This window comes from Pelophylax lessonae (genome assembly GCF_965119305.1).
Source record: "Pelophylax lessonae genome assembly, chromosome: 5".
NCBI lineage: Eukaryota > Metazoa > Chordata > Amphibia > Anura > Ranidae > Pelophylax > Pelophylax lessonae.
The window spans coordinates 413,387,727-413,409,578 of record NC_138772.1 but is presented as its reverse complement, the minus strand read 5'-3'; the positions used below and the strand labels follow the sequence as shown (position 1 = coordinate 413,409,578).

The following is a 21,852-nucleotide window of genomic DNA, read 5'->3' as shown; positions in this document are numbered from 1 at the left end:
TGGAACTGATATAAGAAGGGGCTCTGAAGTAAGGAGGGACTCTTATTTAAAGAAGAATTCTGATGTAAAGGGGGGCTCTGATGTAATAGGGGACACTGATGTAAGGGGGACTCTTATACAAGTAAGTCATTATTGGACACTGATATAAGGGGGAATTGATGTAAGGGGGGGGGGGGGAGGGGGTGGTGCAGAACTAAATCTTTGCCCTGGGTGAAAGAAAGTCTAGCTACGCCACTGGCTGTATCTACACCACAATGATTATTTGTTACCTATTGGTTACAGTATAACACTGTGGCTCTGCCCACATGCTATTATATGAGAATGTTGGTGAATCTTTTGTAAAAGCTGCTTATGTAAGCATCTCTGTACAGTATCTCTCATGACCCTGACCCTATCTATGTTAACACCAACATTACCTTTATTAGCCAGAACAGCTTTTCCTGTGCCCCTGTATGATTTAGTTTCACTTTTTCTTGGCTCTTGATAATCCTTGACCTTTTGGCCAAGCCTTGCATGCGCGGGAGTGACGTCATCTCGGCTCTGGCCAGTCACAGAGCCGGAGCCGCGAACCTGGAAGGAAGACCAGGTAGAGATAGACGCTGCCTTCATCGATGGTATCGCATCGCTGAAACGCTTCGTTTTCAGGTAAGTTTAACATAATGTGCTAGTATGCGATGCATACTAGCATATTATGCCTTTGCATTGTAGATAAGAAAAAAAAATGCAGCGGTTTACAACTGCTTTAAAGAACAATTAATAAATCATCATACAGTATTGTATAGAGCTGATATCATCCACTTATAGTGGGAGCCCAAGCTGGATCTCATGATTTTAGGGACCCATGTAAAGATGGGGTTCTCACTAAGTTTCCCAACATGTTTCAGAATATGGAGAATTTCTTCTTCAAGGGGAGGTGGGACGAGCACAATATACTTTAGTATTCAGAGAGACTGCCACAGTGGCCAGTGTGAGTATAGGCGTTCTTAACAGGCAGAGAAATTGCATTTGAAGAAGCCTAAACATATATTAATTTACCTATTCACACGCGTCTGTTTTGACGCAGAACTCTTGCATTGTACTGCATGTAAATGCATGTCATATAGAAATCCCATTTTTTTTTTTTTTTATGTGTCTGGTTCCTATCTATGCATTGTAGTTTATAGTGGAAGATATAGGGAAAAATCTATGGGTATATTCACACCTGTATGTGCCCATTACTGTATGCGCTGCATGCACACAGGACAACGTAAACCAAGTCAGGCTGTAGTATATAAAAAGTAAAACTAGATCTGAAGGGCCCATAAAAGGCTAATAAAGGTTTCTATTATTCTCTCTGACAGTAAAAGTTATTTTTACACTAACAAATAATTGTCAATGAATCTGTCAGTTAGCTATTGCCAATTATACCCACTTACACTTGGCATATGTGCCAACTAAGGCCTCATTCACATGGATGCTGAGGCCCATAGACCCTGAAGGGGCCATCTGTTTATGCAGCTTGAACCACCAGATTCTACATGTAGGCAGCCCGTGTAAATGTATGGGGATGCAGTGACTTCATGGACACAGCCACTCATCCTAATTTGACAGGCATGTGACAGTGTGCAGGATGAGCTGCTGTGTTCATGCAGCCGCTGCATCCCCATAACCTGTCATGGGTTGCCTGCACACAGCACTAGGCGCCTCAAGCAGCATAAACAAGCATCAGTGCCATGTGAATGAGACCTAGTTATGGGATCCAGTAGAGACTATCACATTAATTAACATAAATAACTCAAGCGGTATTTATCTCAAAACTAGTCGATTCCCTAAAATAATGTAATGTAATGTAACAAAATATTTTGTAATATTTAGCACTTAAATCTATAGGTAATAACATAGCACCAGGGGGAGATTGTTCTATGTATGAAGGAACTCAGAAATATTGTGAAACTATGTAAACATTGTAAGGCTTCATTCAAATGTGTGCAAGCACATTTGCGCACCCACGTCAAGGTTGTGGCAGCCCATTAATTTCAGTGGGTTGCCCTACCCATGAGAAACGCAGGGAAAGACATCCCTGGCTCTTTCTTTTAAATCAGGCAGCACTTAGCTGCAGATGCCAATGTGTGGGGGTGCCATTAAGAATTTATTGCACCTCCGTGTGTCTGCAAAAGTCCAGCACATTTCTCTGCACATGTCGGGAATGTGCATTAGTTTGCATGTGTTCTCCAGTCGCAGAGATGTGACCCCAGCCTTAGTGTGCCTTCATTAACCAGTTCCCGCCAGCCTACAGTACATTTGCTGTGGGTGGGTGGCACAGGCAGGTTGGATCACGTACATCACCAGCTGATGGGCGCTCAGCGCGCTACTCCCACAACCTCTCTGTCCACCGGACACCACTTTGCGGGCCAGGGTATCACATGATCACAATATAAAACAACTGTTATGATGGTGCCTAATATTGTGATGCTGTGATTGTACCACAGCTATCACATGGTACCTGGGCCAGTCACAGCTGTTATCAATGTAACCCATTCGTAACAGTTCAAAACATTCCTGATTTCGTGATCAACACTGTAACAGCAATAAAAGCGTAAAAAAAAAAAAAAAAAAAAAAAAAAAACCCTGATCAGTCCCCCCAGGGTAGTACAGTGTCACCATACTACTCTGATCAAAGTATGTAAAAGTAAAAAAATTGAAAAAAAAAAAACATTCTTTTTTTTATTTTATTTTTTTGAACATACTGTCACCAGTCAGTATCCTTGATCACCGCCACACCAGTCATATGATAATGCTGTACTGCACTGGTGACAGTATGAAAAAAATAAAATGTGAAAAAAGGGGTAATTTGAGGGGTATTTGTACTGTCCTGGCATTTTAAGGGTCTCAAGAAATTAGATATGCAGGCAGTACATCAGGATTGATCAATTTTCAAATATTTATCATAGTTTGTAAGCGCTATAACTTTCACACAAACCAAATAATTTACACGTATTGGGATTTTTTTTTTTTTTTAACCAAAGACATATAGTAGAATACATTTTGGCCTAAATTTATAAAGAAATTAGATTTTATTGGATATGTTTTATAACAGAAAATAAAAAATATAGTTTTCTGCCTTTATGTAGCAAAAAACACAAAAGCCACGTGGTGATCAAATACCACTACAAGAAAGCTCTGTTTGGCCTCTTTCACACGGGCGTTCCGTATGTCTGTATATCACCCCATCCGTTTGAAGGTGATATACGGACATAATGCATGTCAATGGGATTGCGGATGTCAGCGGATGACCATCCGCTGACATCCGATTTGCGTCCTTTCAGTTCTGTTTCGTTTTTTGGAACCAAACAGAACCCTATTTTTCTTCTGTTTAAAAAACGGAAAAGGACGAAAAATCTGATGTCAGCGGTGTCTACCGCTGACATCCGCAATCCCATAGACATACATTATGTCCGTATATCATCCGCAAATGGATGGGATGATATGCGGACATACGGACCGGATGACACAAGTGTCACCCGTGTCCGTAAAAAAAAAAAAAAGCGACTGAACGGACTAAATAAAGAAGCATATGTGTAAAAACAATGGTAAAAATGTCATTTGCTTACAGTGTTGCATGATCATTAAATTGCTAGTTAATTCGTGCAGTGCTGAATAGCAAAAAATGGCCTGGTCATGAAGGTGTAAAACCTTTCCAGAGGTCAAGTGGTTAACAAAATGATCTTTCTCTAGTGCAGTGTTACAATTTATTTACATTCCTGAGCTCAGGACATGATGTTACCACACTGATACATTGTTTTCTAACCTACTGATCAGTGCAGAGGTGTGCTTATTGTTACTTTGTATATTCCTAAAATATCCACTGCCTGTACCCTGATAGCAAATGGGCTTTTTTTTTTTTTTTTTTTTTTTTTAGTGAATTGACTTTAATGATTTATCAATTTGTTTTTTGTATTTGCTTCACTTTTTTTTAACAAATTTGCAGTATTTATGTCAAATTTAATATTTTATGTTAATTAATTGACTCTTTAATTATTGCATGTGATATTTTTTTTAAAAAAACCCCACAAATATTGCATACGATAATCATTTGTGAAGTGACTAGTTGACCCCAGTGACACTAACACTAACCTAGTTAAAGCCCTGATCTAAATACTTTTTTTTTTTAATAGATTTTTTTCTTTTTTTTTTGTTTACTCAGACCTCTCCTGTAGGGAGAAAAAAATGTATACATCAGATCAGTCTTCAGCTTTTTCAGTTAAAACAAAAATAAACTGATTCATTAAAGTGTTACTAAACCCAGGAGCCTGCATTCACTATATCTGGTCTCCCACAGTACACTGAACATTAAAATGCAATTATTTTAGTAAATATACACTGCTAAATACCTTTTCTTCAGCAGTTAGAGCAGTCTTTTGTGACTTCCATGAGTGTCTTACTAAAGCTTGTAGGAGGAATTTCCATCCTCCAACAATTGAATGAGAATGCAGGACCCCTGACCCTCTGTCTGGACAGAGCTGATTGGCCCTGTGCTGATTTCATGCACTCTCCCAATAAAAAAAAAAAAAAAACTCTCTAGCAATACACACTAAACTGAGCATGTGCAGCCTGTCTCCTAGTTCTGTAAATATCAGGAAATATATTGGAGTCAGTGGAAGAAGAGGATGATCAGAGAAGACCAGATTGAACTGCCTTTTTACACAATGCAGAGGATTAACCCCTTAGGTTCCACAGTGAGTATAACAAGCATATAGAGACTGAAGTTACTGTTTTGGGTTTAGTAAAATTTTCCAAAACAGTTACATTCAAGGCATGCCATGAATGGTAACTGTTAATTATTATTAGTATGCTTTTATCAACTCTTTAGTCTAATGTCTGCCTTAATGTCTGGCGACATCGACCAGTGTATGGCAGCCGGTCCGACAGAAGTCAGCCATTCGGCCAACTTCTGTCGGACGTGCATGCTGGAAAACCAGCGGCTCATCGGCTCCCGATCAGTGCTTGCAGCCAATGGCTGCGAGCACTGACTGGAGTTTTCTGGTGGGGGAGCCACCCCCCTGTCAGAACACAACAGCTCAGCAAGGGGAATCACTGTACTAACATCAGGTTGTTAGTACAGCCGCTCCGACAGGAGCTGTCAGTTTTTGAACGTAAAAAAGCTCATGGTGTGTACCAGGCTTTAGGGGGCCATGCACACTAGGCTTAAAGGATAAGTTAACCTTCGGGACATGTTATATTTTCCACCCATCACCAACACGCCCTGGAGAGGAGCTTTAGGGCAGAAAAAATTCTTGTCTAAACACGCCTCAGTGCTAGACGTGTTTAGTGTTTGAGCATTCATTATTTCCAATATCCAGAATAAATAATCCACTTGACCTCCAGAAGATTTACCCCCTTCCTGACCAGGCCACTTTTTGCTTTTTGGCACTGCGTTATTTTAACTGACAGTTGCACGGTCATGCAACGCTGTACTCTAATCTAATTTTATATCATTTTTCTGCGCACAAATAGAGCTTTCTTTTGGTGGTAATTGATCAGTACTGGGTTTTATATTTTTTGCGCTATTAATAAAACAAGACTAAAAATTTTGTGCATGAGGCCTAACCGAACTGCCAAGCCAATAAACAACTTGTGTCATAACTGATCGCATGTGCAGCACCATGGCAACTGCAGATGAAACAGAGTCTAAGATGGCAGCTTCCTTGTCAGTAAAGGATAGGGAAGTTTAATTTGACTCTTAGAAGCAGAACTAAGCATCTCTATATTATTTACAGCTCAGGAAGCTTCTGTATGACCCGCACCTGCCATGGTGCTGCACATGTGATCACCTGTGACACCGGCCATTTGATGGTTTGACAGTTTTGGTTGAGAGCACTGTACTGTAACTGTGATAGTTATTCACATTCCTGGATGTAACTGGTTTGGGAACAGTTAAATCAATGGCTTTAGTTCCTCTTTAAAGGATAAGTTCACCTTTTAGAAAAGAATAATAAATGCACATTTTTTTTGCAGGTAAAAAATGTGCATTTATTATTTTTTTACATTTGGAGCCTGTAAAGCATTGCACCAACGATCAGAATATTGTTGGTGCCATGTAGGTCTCCTGCAGACCTGTCAATGTATCTGAATAACCGTACATCTGATATGGCCAGGCAGATACACTGACAGGAACAAATCAATGAACTACCATGGCCAGGGGCAGACTGGCAACTTTCAGCCCAGGGGGCAAGTACAAGGAAGAGGCTCTGAGGAAGAGGCATGGCCTCGAAACGCGTCAGCCCTCTGTTTTCATGAGATATCGGACTCATGTAATGACGCTGCTTCATGGAATTGATGTGTTTGACTTTCACGCATGTTTGTGAGTAGCTGATTTTTATCTTTTTACTATCAATAAACTCGCTGAGGATAATGCGCTAGGCTGGTGCGCCCTTTCTTTGTTTTGTATCTACAGTGACCTTCATTCCAGGCTGAAACTCCGCTCCTGGTACTCTCTACTCACCGGCTGAATCATGGTTCCCAACCTGGCCAGCAGGGGGCTGCTGGGACAGCTAGGTTGGGGCGGGAGGAGAGTCTCCAGTGGGGCATTACACCGGCCTCTGCTCAGACACAATTTAGACCATTCATGCTGGGGGGGATGGAGGCCTGCGCTCTGTCCTTGTCCTTATCCCGCACTCAGTAGGTCAGCGACAGGGGCTTTTTACTTCTCTTCACTAGGGATCCTTTAGGCATGTCTGTAGCAGAAGCGGTGCAGCCTTTTTTAATGGGGCATCAAATCAGCCTGGGTGGCAATTGCCCCCCTGCCCCCTGGACCAGTCCTCCTTTGACCATGGCACTCCACAGCTCCATGGTAGTTCATTGAGAAGTACAAGCCAACAGCCTCTAAGGACGTCAGAGCTTATAGTTCATTCACAGACAGAGCTGTGAGCCATGTGGGTGGAGCCCTGCATGGCCGCACTGATTTTAAAAAGTGACAGCTAGTACTGGAAACGTATTCCCATACTGCTGCCACAGGGAGGAAGGGCTGCAGCATTGGGAACATGTTTCATGTTCCACCCTAAAAACATGTTCCCAAAGGTGAACTTATATTTTAAGCTTTGAAAATTTATAAAAAAAGAGGATTGGTTACCATGCACAGGTGCTCCAGATTTCAGCTGTTACAGTTTTGATAAATTCCCCTCATTACATCCTTTTTCTGCTCATAGAGTAGAAGCAGTAAAGGTGTGGGTTCTAACATTAATGAACACTAGTGCTCAGTGTATTTGACTATCACAGTAACCACTTGAAGATTGGCCCTTAGTAAAAATACGCCATTTGGGCATTTTGGGCCTGCCTACCTACCTTTTTTGATCTTTTGCTTTCAATGGTAAATTATAGATTTGGGGTCTTTTTGACCCCAGATCTCTAAATAAAGAGAACCCGTCGTCCTTATTTCTATTACAATGGATTTTTATAGGAATAAAAGTTATCCAAATAAATAAATAAAGGGACAGTGTAAACATAAAAAATAAAAAGTAAAATAATTAAGAAAAAGAAAAAAGTAAAGAGCCACATCCCTCCGGGCTCGTGCACAGAAGTAAATACATACTTAAGTCGCGCAAAGCATATGTAAACGGTGTTCAAACCACTCCTCCTATACCCTCCCTCCTTCTAAGCCTCCCTATTGGTCATGTAAAGTAATCTTAGCGATACCTTTTGAGGAGGGGGTTTAGGGCCAAGAATAATGTTTACAATAATTTAATTGTGGTAGAGGGAAAATATGAGTATTTAATTTAAAATTGTGTTCACTTTAAAGCTATGCAATTGTCTGCAGACTTTAAAACCAGGTACATGTACATAGTGTTAAAAGAAAAACAAAAACGCAAATGCCTCTAACAGTTTTATTTAAAAAAAAGTTAATGAATAGTGATGGGAAAAAAAAGGATCTTGCAGGATTCTGTTTATAAAATCTGCAGTCTGTCTTATTCAAGGGCTGGAAAGCAGCACTCTCGGAATATCCGCAGCAACCGGGAGAGATGGGGAGACAGAGACCACTCCAATTAGCAGTATAAAATGAGTATTTATTGAAATCATGCAATAATAACTCACAGGGAGATTGAATAGGAAGAGTCTGGAAGAGAAGGCAAAAGGATCTGCTCAGGCTGGTATCTTAGCTGTCATCCCCCGTTCCATGGTACGGGGTGCAGTAGGTAGGGGCAGGAGAGACCATTGACATCCTTGCTGCTGAGCAGTCCAATATTCATCAACCATCACCTCAGCGTCCACTTCTGAATAACCGGTCTCCTATCCTATGCGTTTCAAGGGTGAAACCTTCTTTCTCAAGCCTACAGTGTGGTGACTGTGGATGACATTTATAGAGCCCTCTCTTGCCACAGAAGACAGGGAGTGTACTACATATTGGTACAAATCTTATAAAGCACCCCATGGCCACTGAAACCCATGACATTTTATTACACACATACGAATTTCAACTCCTGAAGTTCAGGCTTGCCTTTTTACTGTACCCAGTATTGATCAGTGTGCTCAGTGGTTCCCCCTGCCATCCTCTATGTTGGTATAGAATATAGTAGTGATAAAAGACCTGGAGATTGACAATCCCAGAGGTGTTGGCTTCTGAATAATAAGAGAGCTATTCAGCAGCACAAGCAGCATGATAGGTAAGTATCCACTGTCTTCTTTAACCACCTCAATACAGGGCACTTAAACCCCCTTCCTTCCCAGACCAATTTTCAGCTTTTAGCGCTGTTGCAATTTGAATGACAATTGCGCGGTCATGCAACGCTGTACCTAAACCAAATTTGTGTCATTTTTTCCCCACAAATAGAGCTTTCTTTTGGTGGTATTTGATCACCGTCAGGTTTTTTCTTTTTTGGTGCACAAATAAAAAAAGACTGAAAAGTTTGAAAAAAAAAAAAAGTTTTTTTGTTTAGGTTATAAAATTTTGTAAATAGATATGTTTTTTCCTGCACTGATGAGCACTGATGATGCCGCACTGACAGGCACTGATGAGGAGACACTGATGGGGTGTCACTGATATGCAGCACTGATGGGCACTGATAGGTAGCACTGATATTCAGCACTGATGGGCACTGATATGTGGCACTGATAGATAGCACTGATATGCAGCATTGGTGGGCACTGATAGGCAGCGCTGATGGGCACTGATAGGCAGCACTGATGGGCACTGATTGGCGGCACTGATGGGCACTGATAGGTGGCACTGTTGGGCGGCAATGATCGGCACTGATTGGCACTGATGGGTGGCACTGATTGGCACTGATGGGGGCACTGATGGGCACTGATAGGCAGCACCGGTGGGCAATAATGGGCACTGGTGGGCGGCACTGATAGATGGCAATAACGGCACTGGTGGGCAGCACTGATAGATGGCATTGGTGGGCAACACTGATAGGGAGGGCACTGGCAGGCTCTCTGGGCCCTGCTTGCCATCCCTGGTGGCCATAGTGGGCATCCCTGGTGGTCATGGGTGGGCATCCCTGGTGGCTTAGTGGCACACCTCCCCCCCCCCCCAGGGCTGCACTGGTAATCAATGTTCTGATTACCAGCACAGACCCCCCCTGTGATCAGTGAGTAATCAAAAATACTCACTGATCCCCCCGGCTGCAGCACCGATCCTTTCCTCTTCTCCTCACTGACAGGATCTGTCAGGAGGAGAAGAGATCGAAGCCGTTACAACGGCTCTATTTACATTACATGACGGCTGTGATTGGACACAGCCGTCATGTGATCAGGAGGGCCAATCACAGGGCCCTCCTGCCGAATGATGTTGCTCTGTGTCCGAGGGACGTCCATTCAGAAGGACGAGACTCCCGCCCTGCCGTATATGTACTATGGCCGGGTGGGAGGTGGTTAAAGTACAGAGTTTCAGTTTTGCTGACAAGACTGCTTTGAGTATAACTTTTAGGGTTTAGAGCAAGCTTTTTACCATTCAGGCAACTTCCATTCTTGGCAATTTGGAAAATGCTTTAAAAGGGTTTTTTGCCTTCCTTTGGATCAACTGTGGGTATAGGATTCTTTAAATGGAAGTTTTCTATTTCTTTAGGCTCCATTCACACGAGCGTGACTTGTCAGGGGACTTGTCAGCCTGGCAAGTCGCGCTCCCTCGCGGTCCATTGACTGCTACAGGACTCGTTCTAATAGGAGCGACACAAGTCGCTCCGACTTAGAAAAAGGGTCCTGTACTACTTCGGGGCGACCTCGGAGCAACTTGCATAGACTTCCATTATGTGAAGTCCATGCAAGCCGCTCCGAAGTCGTGGTGCATGGGAATGCACAAGTCGCCCCCAAAGTAGTACAGAGTCGTGCCGCCCCAGTGTGAACCGAGTCCTATTCTATGTGTTTATTTTTTCTGTTGAACTAGATTAATTTGTTTAACCAGATTAACTATGTAACTATGTACTTAAGGGCACCAAAATATTGAACTTCTTCACTTCATTTCACTAAGTAGAAAATATTCCGTTTTTTTCTTACTGTTATTGGAAAATTGTTGACATTCTATGGTTATGCGAATATTCTATTAAAATCTGTAGATTAGAGTACAGGCACTCCTGTATAATAGAACAAATAATGATTATGATTAAGCTGATGACTTCACTGTCCTTTATTATGTATTCATATTTTTCCAAGATGAAGTTGTATTTTGAAGTGCTGTTATATTCAAATCCTAGCTGTGTTCACAGTTTTGCTGGGACAAATAGAGTTTAAATACTTGTTTACCTTTCTTGGAGAAAATGCTGTACCAGTCCTGCTAAGATAACCAACAGCCCAGGCATTTGGTGCCATGGTTTAAACTGTTCGATACTACTTTACAACAGAGGTATCTTAAAATGTCTAAAACAGACTTCTAGGCTTATTACCATAGCTTTTAACAGTGAAATTGACTAACTTTATTTGATAAATGGCAATATGTAACTCTTAACTGTTTTCGTGTTTTACCTATTGTATTTACTTAAAAAATGCTGATGGTCGCTGTATGAAGTCATGTATCTGTACCTGTTATGTTTTTTTTTTTTCAATAAAAGTTGTTATGGATAAAAAAAAGAAAAAAAGAAAAAAAAAAAACAGCATTTTCTCCAGGCAAGGTAAGTATGCTATTCTAACTAACACTGCTTATTTATTCTTCCCAAGATTGTTACTATTGCTTTGATTGTAGATTTGCATTAAAGGAGAAGTAGAGCCAAAGCTCATTGGCTCTACTTCTCCTGTGAACCACAAGAGTGCAGTTCATTCTGTACTCCTGTGACCCGCTGAACCCCACTGTAGGCTGACATCGCAGAGCTGCTCTAGACTGTGGAAAGATGGTCAGAATCCACCTAGGAACCTGGACCGACACCAGGCTCAATCTCTACGCAAGTCTCTGAGAGCCTATGCTAGCTGCTCCCACCCTCTCCACAGCCCAGCACTCCAGAGAGTGTGGGGGGTAGATAGCCAGTGACTGACAGTCACCAGCTCTCTGCTCATGGAGCCCTGAGAACTGAGCAATTGAAGGTTTTAGAGTCGGTGGGGGACAGAGGCAACATGTGCCTAGGTGAGTATGAAAAAACAAATCATGTATGGTCTGCTATATTCATGTTTTCCCTCCCAGCACATTTTACAAAAGGACTTCTGGGTGGGATGCTCTGCCTTCATTATAATTACCGTACTTGATTAGATTCATTGTTGTAATAAGAAATCCTGCAAACACTTCATCCCTTTACACGTGGGCTCACAAATGGACTCATGTTACCATAACTGAACACCTATTGCAGGGGATGTGTGATTTGATTTCAGTCTTTGCATAGACTTTTGGGAAAATTAGTGAGTCAATCACACAAGCATGAATTGACCATTCTGAACTTGTTCTGTACACTAACAGTATACAGAACATATCTAAGTGCCAGGACTGCAAGGAAATAACTTTTCGATTTTTTGTCAGTTAAGAAAAACACAGCCTGCAGGAGTTTAAATTGCTTAAAGCAATTCCCTAAAATAAAAAACATGGTATACTTACCTGGTCTATGCGATGGTATTGTACAGAGCAGCTCAAACCTCCTCTTCTGGAGTCATCCATCGGCACTATTTGCTCCTCCTCTTCTATGAGTGCCCCCATAGCAAGCTTCTTGCTATGAGGGCACAAATGCAGGCTTTTTGCCGAGCCGGGTCATGTGGGTGTCCAGAGACGCGCACAGTGAGGCTTGGCCCCGCCTCGCCCGCCCGCCCACCTCTTCACAGGATAGGATCGACAGCAGCAGTAGCCAATGCCTCCCGCTGCTTCCTCTGTGTCCTTTGAGGAGAGGAACAAAGGCCAGTGCCGCTGAAGATGTGCACAGTGCTGGATAGAGATAGGATTTAGGTAAGTATATAGGGAAGTGAGGAGGCGATAAAATTACTGGGACATTTTTTACTTTAATTCAGGGAATGCATTAAGGTAAAAAATGTTCTGCTTTTAGAACCACTTTAAGAACATAAAATTAAAAAATTGGCTGGTATTTGCAGAAAAATATTCTGCAACAGTGTTAAAACCAAATTAGTTATAAGTCCAACATTATATAAATGATAACCTTGAAAATTCTCCTTAACATGGTTGAAACAAACCCATATGGTTATTAATTTGAAAGAAATATACATTTGTCATCTTGGACCCAGAGGGCAGAAGACTTGTGATTAAATGTATGCAATTTTAAATTAATCGGTACCGAGTTTCTCTTCATGTTCTGGTAGGGTAGAATTAAGTTCTACTGGCAAAATGCATGGCTCTCCCTAATCTCTGGCAGAGAGTTTAAGGATCCTCAGGGGTTGAATGCATAGTATGTATTACTATATGCCGATCCTTTATGCTCCTATTCAATTTAAATTCAGTGCACATAAATACAGTATCAAAGCTGAAAAGATTTTGTATGCATTCGTGTGTCTGTAACCTAATGGTACATCAGAGCAGAGAAAATTGTACATTGCATTATAACCACAAATGTAAATGCTTGATACGCTTGTAAGAATCTCTGCTGAATTCTCTGTGCTGTCACAAATTGATCTGACCAAGAGCCCTATGTTTTAGTAAACATTTACTTACTAAATGTAACCTTGACAAGCATACTCCCACTGTAGCGTCTCATTTCCTTTAACAAGATTCTAATTCCAGCTGTCATATAGAGTACCTATTACACAAAAGCATGATTTAGCAAATTGATAGCATTGTACTGCTTGGTAATGATTCTGTAAGCTTTTTATCCTTTTCATGTTTTAACTTTTGTATAAAGCCCCGTACACACGCAACGAATTTCCGCCGACCGGTCGTCTGTCTTTTGTCCAGAGTGGTGTTTTGTTGGTTGGAATGTGCTCTAGACTGCACACGAATTTTCCCGCATGACAGAATTCTACTTCAAAAGTGATGTCATGTGTTGGATTGCTTTCATCTGTGAGCATGCCTAGTCTTGCTCATAAGATTTTTCCCTGTCGAAATCTGTACTGACTGCACGAAAATCAGACGTGTTTTGACGGAGGACAAAAATTTTATAGCCTGCACACCAGATTTTTTGGCCGAAAAGTCGGAGTCGGTTGTCAGAAGCATCATACTAACAAGCAGAAAATCGGCGGATCGGTCGTCGGACGAAAAATCCCGGCCGAATTTCGACGCGTGTGTACGAGGCTTAAATGTTCACATATTTAAAAAACAGAAAGTGATTATGGGTAATGTTGGCTACTAGTATCAGTGGGTTACATTTACCCCTCACCTTCAGTGGTAGCATGGTGGTAGAGGATGCCTCCAATTACTATCACAAGGGAAATCAACCTACCTTGCTGCTGTGAATGCTGATCAAGCTTTGAGCATGGCTGGCACATACTATATTTGGCCACCAAAGCCTTCCTTGTAATGAAATGAAAATTAAGTGCCAGGTCTGAAATGCATTTGCGCTACAGCATTCGGTCAGCTAGGGGCTGAGAGTTTGTAAAATGAATTATAGAATGCAGTAAATTATAGAATGCATGCTTACTCCCATTGGAGGAAAGACTGTTGCCAGACTCCATACTTGTGACTCTTCAGGGATAATATCAGCCACACCTTTGGACAGCGGATATAAGGGACTTGGCTGGTAATGGGATTTGGGGCAGATGATTCTTGGTTAAAAAAGGATGAGAGCTTCTCTATAAAAAATGAATACTATCATTAGTTTGGTGGCCCAACTTTTATTAAAACCCAACAATAATTTTCTCTTATTTGCTCTATTTTGGTCTGTTAACCACGTCAAGTCTGGACACTTTCACTCCCTTCCAGTCCAGGCCATTTCTGTCACACTTTGAATGCCAATTACTCAACACTGAACGCAAATTACATTTTCATCATTTTTTTTTTTTTTTTGAGACAGATAGAGCTTTCTTATGGTTGTATTTAATCACCACTAGGTTTTTTTTTTTGCCATATAAATGAAAAAATATCAAAAATTGTGAAATACATTTTTTTTTTAATTTTTGTTATAACAATTTGCAAATAAATAATCTTTCTTCATAAATCTGGGGCAAAGTTAATTCTGCTACCTTTTTTATTAAGAAATAACAAACAAATTAGTATATATTATTTAGTCTTCGAGAAAGTCTACAAACCATGGTATATACAGTATATTTGAAATCGGATCAGTTCTGATGCTCTTACTGTTTATCGTGTTGGCCCCGGTCTTAGCGTTGCAGCGCCAGCGGGTGATTGCTGTGCTGGGGTACCTGAAAAACCTCTTCTTGTGAGCGAAGTCTCCGGCAGCTCTGACAGCCGGTGTGGAAATTACTCTCCAGACTTTCTGGTTCCAACCAGGAGAGTGGATTATCTGGGACTAACTCTGGATTCAGCTCTGGCAAGAGTGTTCCTTTCTCTGAAGCAGTTGCAGAAGTTGCTTTCTGCAATTCCACTGTTGCTAGCCCACAAGTGGCCGTCCCATTCGGGCGTGTATGCGAGTGTTGGGCCTGATTCGTGGCGGTCCGGTTTGCACAGTTCTACATGAGATTCCTTCAAAAGAAGATGCTGGTCAATGGTACAAGTATCCCAAGTCGCTGGACTATGTGATTGGTCTGTGTCAGTCGACAAGAGTTCCATGATCTGGTGGCTGTGCTCCCGACTTTGATACAGGGCAAGTCCTTTCTCCCCTTGTACTGGACATTGGTCATGACAGATGCCAGTCTGTCTGGGTGGGGAGGGTCCTGGGGTTGTACTCTGCCCAGGGCTGGTTGACGTTAAAAGAGCCCAGATTGCTCATTAGTGTCTTGGAACTTCGAACGATCAGGCTTGCCTGGATGGGAGCAGCTCCAGGGGCTCCCGCCTCAGATTCATTAGGGCAACACCATGGCCATGGCTTTCGGGAATCACCAGGGCAGCACAAAAAGTGTATTGGCGGTCCTGGAGGTGTTCAGCTTTCTCCGGGGGCAGATCGTTTCATTCCGGCCAACTCCGCTGTACATAATTTCTGGCATGGAGTGTTAGCAGGTGGATTAATTCAGTTGTCAGACATTGGTCCAGGGAAATTGGTCCCTTCATCCGGACATGTTTCATTAGATATGTCGGTGGTGGGGTACCCCTGAGGTGGATCTGTTGGGTCGTAAGATCCTCTGGGAGATGTCACGGACGTTTTGGGGGCTCCATGGAGCAGGTGCTATCTGTTTTACGCCCTCCCTCTGCTCCAGCTTCTTTCGCGACTTCTACGCAGGATAGAGGCCGGTGGGATTCTGGTCTTTCCATCCCCTGGAGGCTTCCTTTCAATGATAATCTGTTGTGTCAGGGGCCAATCTTCCATCCTGTTATGCAGTCACTGGCCTTGATGACCTGGCTGTTGAGAGCCAGGTGCTGAACTGGCTCTGTGTTTTCCGACCATTTTGAAGGCAAGGAAATCTTTATCTCAAAAGCTTTATCATCAGATGTGGAAGGCGTACATTTCCTGGTGTGAGGTTTAAGGAGTCCATCCTCAATACTTTTTGGTGGCTCAGATTCTGGCCTTTCTTCAACAGGGTGTTGATCAGAAACTGTTTTTTTTGCGCCCCGTGCAAGGTCAAGTGTCTGCTTTGCAGTCTTTTTTCAGAGACCTTTGGTTTCCCATTAACTGGTGCATATATGCCTTCAGGGGGTTGTCTTTTTACACCGCCTGTAAGTTCTCCTCTGCCACCATGGGATTTTAACCTGGTTCTGTTGGTTCTTCAAAAACCTATTTTTTAAATGTACGGGAGATCCCTTTTCTTACACTATCAGGAGGTGGTTTTTTGGTGGCTATCACCTCTGCTTGCAGGGTGTCGGAGTTGGTGGCTTTGTCTTGTCGTTCTCCCTATCTGGTGGTTCACGGGGATAAGGTTGTCCTGCGACCATGGCCGTTGTTCCTCCCGAAGGTTGTTGTCCTTGTGTCCCAGGTCGGCTCATTCCAGAGTATTTGCCTTGTTCGAGCTATTCGGGTTTATTTGGTAGCCATTGAGTCCCTTCAGAGGTCAGACTCGCTCTTTAAGAGTACAGATGGGCCGTGGAAGGGGTCCTGCTCCCTCTGTTACCATTTCCCGATGGATCAGGTTCCCCCTTCCCTGTGACGACACATTCTACTAGGGCACTTACTGCTTCTTTGGCCTTCTGTAATCAGGCGTTAGTGGCGCAGGTATGTATGGCGGCCACTTGGTCGTCAGTGCGTACTTTTTCAAAGTTTTACATAATGGATGTTTTGGCATCTGCAGTTGCCTCCTTTGGCAAAAAAGTTTTGCGGGCTGTGATTTTAGAGGATCTGTTTTTTCCCTCTTGAGGGTGTATTTCAGGTTGGTCTCCTGTTCTAGTTGAGCTACCATTACTTGAATTGGCTTGTGTTTAGCCTTAGATTTGTTATGCCCACCCTTCAAGTTTGGCACTGCTTTGGGACGTCCCTATGGTGAAGAATAAGGAGTTGTGTCTGTCAATGAATGGAAGTGAAAATAGGATTTTTGTACTCACCCAAAATTTTTACTCTGAGTTCATTGACAGACACATCACCCACCCCTCTTAGGAGTTTTTTTATGCTTCTGTTACTGCCTGTTACAAAACTGAGTATCTCTAAGCAGAGAGGGGGATTATGCTAGCTGAGGACAGCCCACGTAACATAGTCAAGATTTTTGTGTTGTCTGTCTAGTCCTACTCCTGTAGAGGGCAGCATATCCCTATGGTGAAGAATATGGAGCTGTGTCTGTCAATTAACTCAGAGAAAAGGATTTTACGGTGTGTACAAAAATCCCATTTTTAAACAAAGTTGGCAATTTAATACGATATTTCTCACACACAAGTTCTTGATAAAAGCATATCACATAAGAAACGCAGTCCTCAGCATAGGGATCCGAGGGTGAGTCGTCCCCTGAATTCGTAAAGGCTAACACGTTTTGAGGCTTAGCCTCTTCCTCAGAGTCTACAAATGCATGTCTGGGCCCTTTCTTAAATAGTGTATAATGACTGTTAGAACCAGACACAGATAGGAGTGGGCCCTCCTCCTGCAGGGCGTGTGCATGAGGTGCCCGCCCACATCATCAGTGGGCAATGTTTAGGTCACATACACTATAGAGGGTACCACCCCCAAATATAGGTAATCTTTTCTTTTAAATAAACCTTCCAAAGGATAATGCACTAGGCCGGTGCACCCCTGTGTTTGTTTGTTGTTTACAGTGTTTCCAGACGTCCCTGATCGTTCAAGGGGCAGCAAGGCTGTAGTATTTTTCCTGGGTTGTTGTGTCCATAGCTCCAGAAACAGCTGCAAGATCCCAATAGGGGTGGACAAGAGACTACACCTTTCTGAGTGCAGGGAACTGGTGCTTTGCTCCAAAACTTTTTATACTATTTCTCACACACAGCATGGGCATACTTAAATGACACCCCAAAACACATTCTACTGCTCCTCCTAAATATGATGATACCACACGCGTGAGACTTTTTCAGTGTCAGAACTGATTATATACAAGACCTAGTTGATGGAGAGTGGGATCTGTCTGAAGCAGTATGGGTGGAAATGTACATTGGTGTGCGTAATACAAAGATTATCATTGGAGTTTGTTATAGACCTCCCAGTATTAATGAGGAGGTGGAGACTCTGCTCCTGGCACATAAAGAAAGGGCTGCAAGGGCTGGGACAGTGATAATAATGCGGGATTTTAACTACCCAGACATTGACTAGAGTAATGACACTGCTGGAATAGTTAAAGGGCAAAACTTTATAAACCTATTACAAGACAATTTTTTTGGTACAGTTTATTGAGGCCCCAACTAGAAATGATGCTCTGTTGGACCTGGTAATCTCAAACCATGCAGAGCTTATTAACAATGTTCATATAAAAGAACATCTGGATATCAGTGACCATAATATGATTTCATTTAATGTTAGCTGTAAGCAAAAAACACATACAGGAATTACAAAAACACTTTAAGAGAGCATGAAAACAAAGAAACTTAATGCTGCGCTATGGTGATAAGTGAAACAACTCAAAGTACTACTGTGCAAAAAATCAGGTGGATTTTTCAAAGTGACAGTGCAAATAGAACAGCGCAAAAAGGTTGTGACTAATCATAAAAATGGATAAAAGCAATGACTGAGTAAAATGTATCAACAATCATAAATTCTTCAAGTGTCCAGTGCACCCTGTGCAGTTACAATCAATAACATAAATACAATAATAAATATATAAAGTGAAAAATTTCTCATAAAATTCCATATAAATCCCCAAAAAAGTGCTTCAGCAAGTAGCCAGTGAAAGATAGTCCATAGAAAGTGCTTAAGTGCTGAGGAATCTGTGCAAAATCATGCTGACCCTGTGATGTGATAAAGGTGAATGTCCTCTCCCCTAGGATGTTCCACTTACCGGACAGATTGGACCCCTAGACAATACTGTGTAAGTGTCGCTCAGGCTTATTCCAGTAAGGAACCCAGGCAGTATCCTTTAGGCTGATAGGGAATGAAGTAAACCTCCAACATGTAGACTCCCTTAGCTGAATTCAGCAGGCTTCTGTGTCTGTGATGTCACTCCTCTTTCTGCCTGAATTTCAAAGTTCTCAGACTTCCTGTTTCCTTCTTTTTACCAGTCCTGATGCATGTCCCCAGACATCAAACTTTCTAATCTTTAGCTCAAATGTTCAGCATCTCCAAAAAAAGCAAATCCAAAAATGTTTTTCTCTGGTGATTTAAGATTTTTTTGGTTGTTGTTAAAATAATAAATTGTTACAATACCTTCTGTTTAAACAGAATAATCCGATGAACAGAATGACAGATATACAGTTACCTCAAAGCAATATAAAATACGGTGAGCACTATTTATTTAACTGAGATGTATTTTAATGAATGCTTAATAGTTGATTATGGATCAATTTAACATTTAAAGCATATGATACACAGAAACAGAGATATGAAATTTTGTATATTATAGAGCCCTATTAGATGAGTTTTGTTTAAATTGTAGGGAGTGTTGTTTTTATTTTTTTGTTTGTGTCACTCTTTTTTTTTTTTTTATGTTACATACTTTTTAATAAAACTTTATGGGAAAAAAAGCAACAGAGATATGCAGATGTATTCATTTTGGAGTTATTGACTTTGATGCAGCATAAGGGACAAAAGAAAACAAAGATGCTTTACCTGGATGAAATGCTCAGGGCCAGGGTTTAAATTGACAGTCTACCCCCTGTTGGTCATATAGGTCTAAGCATAAAGGAGCCACAGTCCATTAAGGGTGCTTATTGTATCATTCTCAGGCTGAAAGAAGCTGGTTACCAGGACTCATCACAGCAGTGACTAATCACTTGTCAGATGGCTTAAGCCTGGTACACACTGGCTGAAAATTGGCTGGTTCAGCAGGAACTGGCCAACTTTCAGTACATGTGTACTGGTGTCTGTTTGACAGAAGCAGGTCTAATGAAAGCAGCATTCAATTAGTGCTTGCAGCTAATGGCTGCATGCACTGATCTGTGAGTTCTGGCAGGCAGAAGGAAACCTCCCTGCTGTCAGAATTCAATAGAACCACAGGGGAGATCGCCACTCCAAAATCTCTTGTGTTGCTACGGATATTTGTCAGTTTTTTTCAGGTGTTCAACCCAGTGGTTGAATAAAAACTGTCAGTGTGTACCCAGCTTTAGTCCAAGATGACAGTCAGATAAATGAATCAGCAAGGCAATCAGAGTCTGCCATGCTGTCTCTTTATGTAACCCATTGGACTTTGGGAACTCTTTGTCATATGTTTATTTTTATAACAAAGATTGTTGTTTTATTATAACATATATAAAACAACAGTTTGAGAATGTATAAATAACCAAAAAAGATAATTCTGTCAAAACACCATTATAGTTTCCCTTAAAGTACCTGTATGTTCATTTGTGGATTTCATTGGTAAGAAAAATGGTAGAATTGGAACATTTTTTCCAATACTGCCTTTACATAACTGGCACAACTCCAGATATTGGTCCAGCTTGGACCAATGTAAATATGTATGTGCCATACATGTGGGATCCTAGTGGAAGCTGAAAATTACTGTAGTAAGCCTTAGTATTACTACAGTGATCTCCACTATCTTCTGGGACCCATGTTGATCGGCTGCCCTGCTTCCTAATATACACAGGAGGTAAATTACTCAACACGAGTGCCATTTAGGGAACACTACACTTTCTCAATGAACACAAAGTATTCTCTAATTGGATGAGATAGAGAAGAAGTTATGTCATAATCTCCACCTTGTCCAAACAGACAAGCTGGACTAATGTAAAAATGTACAAATTGCCATACTTAAAATTCAGCTTTAAACCTCAGATATCTAGGTTTTGGTGTTTTCTTTACAATTGAAATCTGTGGTGTCATCATGCCAAGATAAAAAGCGCTCTCTAAGGCCCTCAGAAAGAAGGTTGTGCATGCCTACTAGTCTGGGGTCTGTGATGCTAAAGTTACACAGGGGTTTCCTGACTGTAGATATATGCAGATACTTAACAATCTAAAAAAAAATAAAAATAATTGGAATTTACCCAAAACAACTATTATAGTTTACCTTAAAAGCAATTTCAGGCAGGGGTGTCATAAAATATAAGAAACGTGTTGTTTATTTACATTAACATAAACTCAAAACTCATTTTCTCTATTGGTGAACAGTACAACCTTAGTCAACAAAGATTCCTTATAGTTAAACAGACACTGCCATATTAGCAGCTTCTGATTCTCTGCCAAAGTAATTTAACCACACATGAATCAAACTTTGGAATCCTTCATTGACTATAAAATTGTGAGTTCATTTATAAAATATATTAAACTACGACTGCTCTATTCATAGGTCTGATTAAAAGTATGGATTCTGTAGACTCAGCAAGAAGGCGAAGCTGTGAACTGGTGAACACACCATTGCCTTGTGTTAACAAAGCCATTCATCATATTAAGAAGTTGGAAGGGAAAACTAAAGTGTTGTTTGTGGAGGTAAGTGACAAGACAGGTTAGCCATTATTTTTGTTTTCTTCAAATCTATTTTTTAAACTTGTCAAGCTACTACAAAATTTAAATAGGTTATAAATGGAACTTTTTTTTATATATAATGACAATTATCTTATTTTCAGTGTCATTTTAACAAAAATGGCAAAAGTTGCAGTTACAACCCACTAGGCCTTACCATTGTGCACTGCTCCTGTATACTGGGAACATCATCCATAAGCGTTGCTAGGCCCCAGTTTACTAGGACACAACCTGTGACCATGGTCATGCAGTAGTAATGTGCCTGACAAGAAAGCAGGTTAAGTATAAAAAAATGTGGAAACATGACAACTTAATCTGTACCCCATAGTCTTCACTAGGGATGGGCCGAACGACCCCCTGTTTGGTTTGCACCAGAACTTTAAAACATCGTGAAAGTTCGGAACCGATTAACAAACCCCATTGAAGTCTAAGG

The 21,852-nt window shown here is 41.4% G+C and overlaps 1 protein-coding gene across 1 annotated transcript in view; it reads left to right on the top strand.

Annotated features, from left to right (window-relative positions):
- CCDC178 (coiled-coil domain containing 178) overlaps window positions 1-21,852 on the top strand; it is a 433,474-nt gene that overhangs the window by 7,485 nt on the left and 404,137 nt on the right. The window contains exons 2-3 of the mRNA XM_082258686.1: window positions 19,185-19,242; window positions 21,247-21,386. Coding sequence (XP_082114812.1) covers window positions 19,194-19,242; window positions 21,247-21,386 — 189 coding nt within the window. The 5' untranslated portion in view covers window positions 19,185-19,193. The remainder of the gene's footprint in view (window positions 1-19,184; window positions 19,243-21,246; window positions 21,387-21,852) is intronic.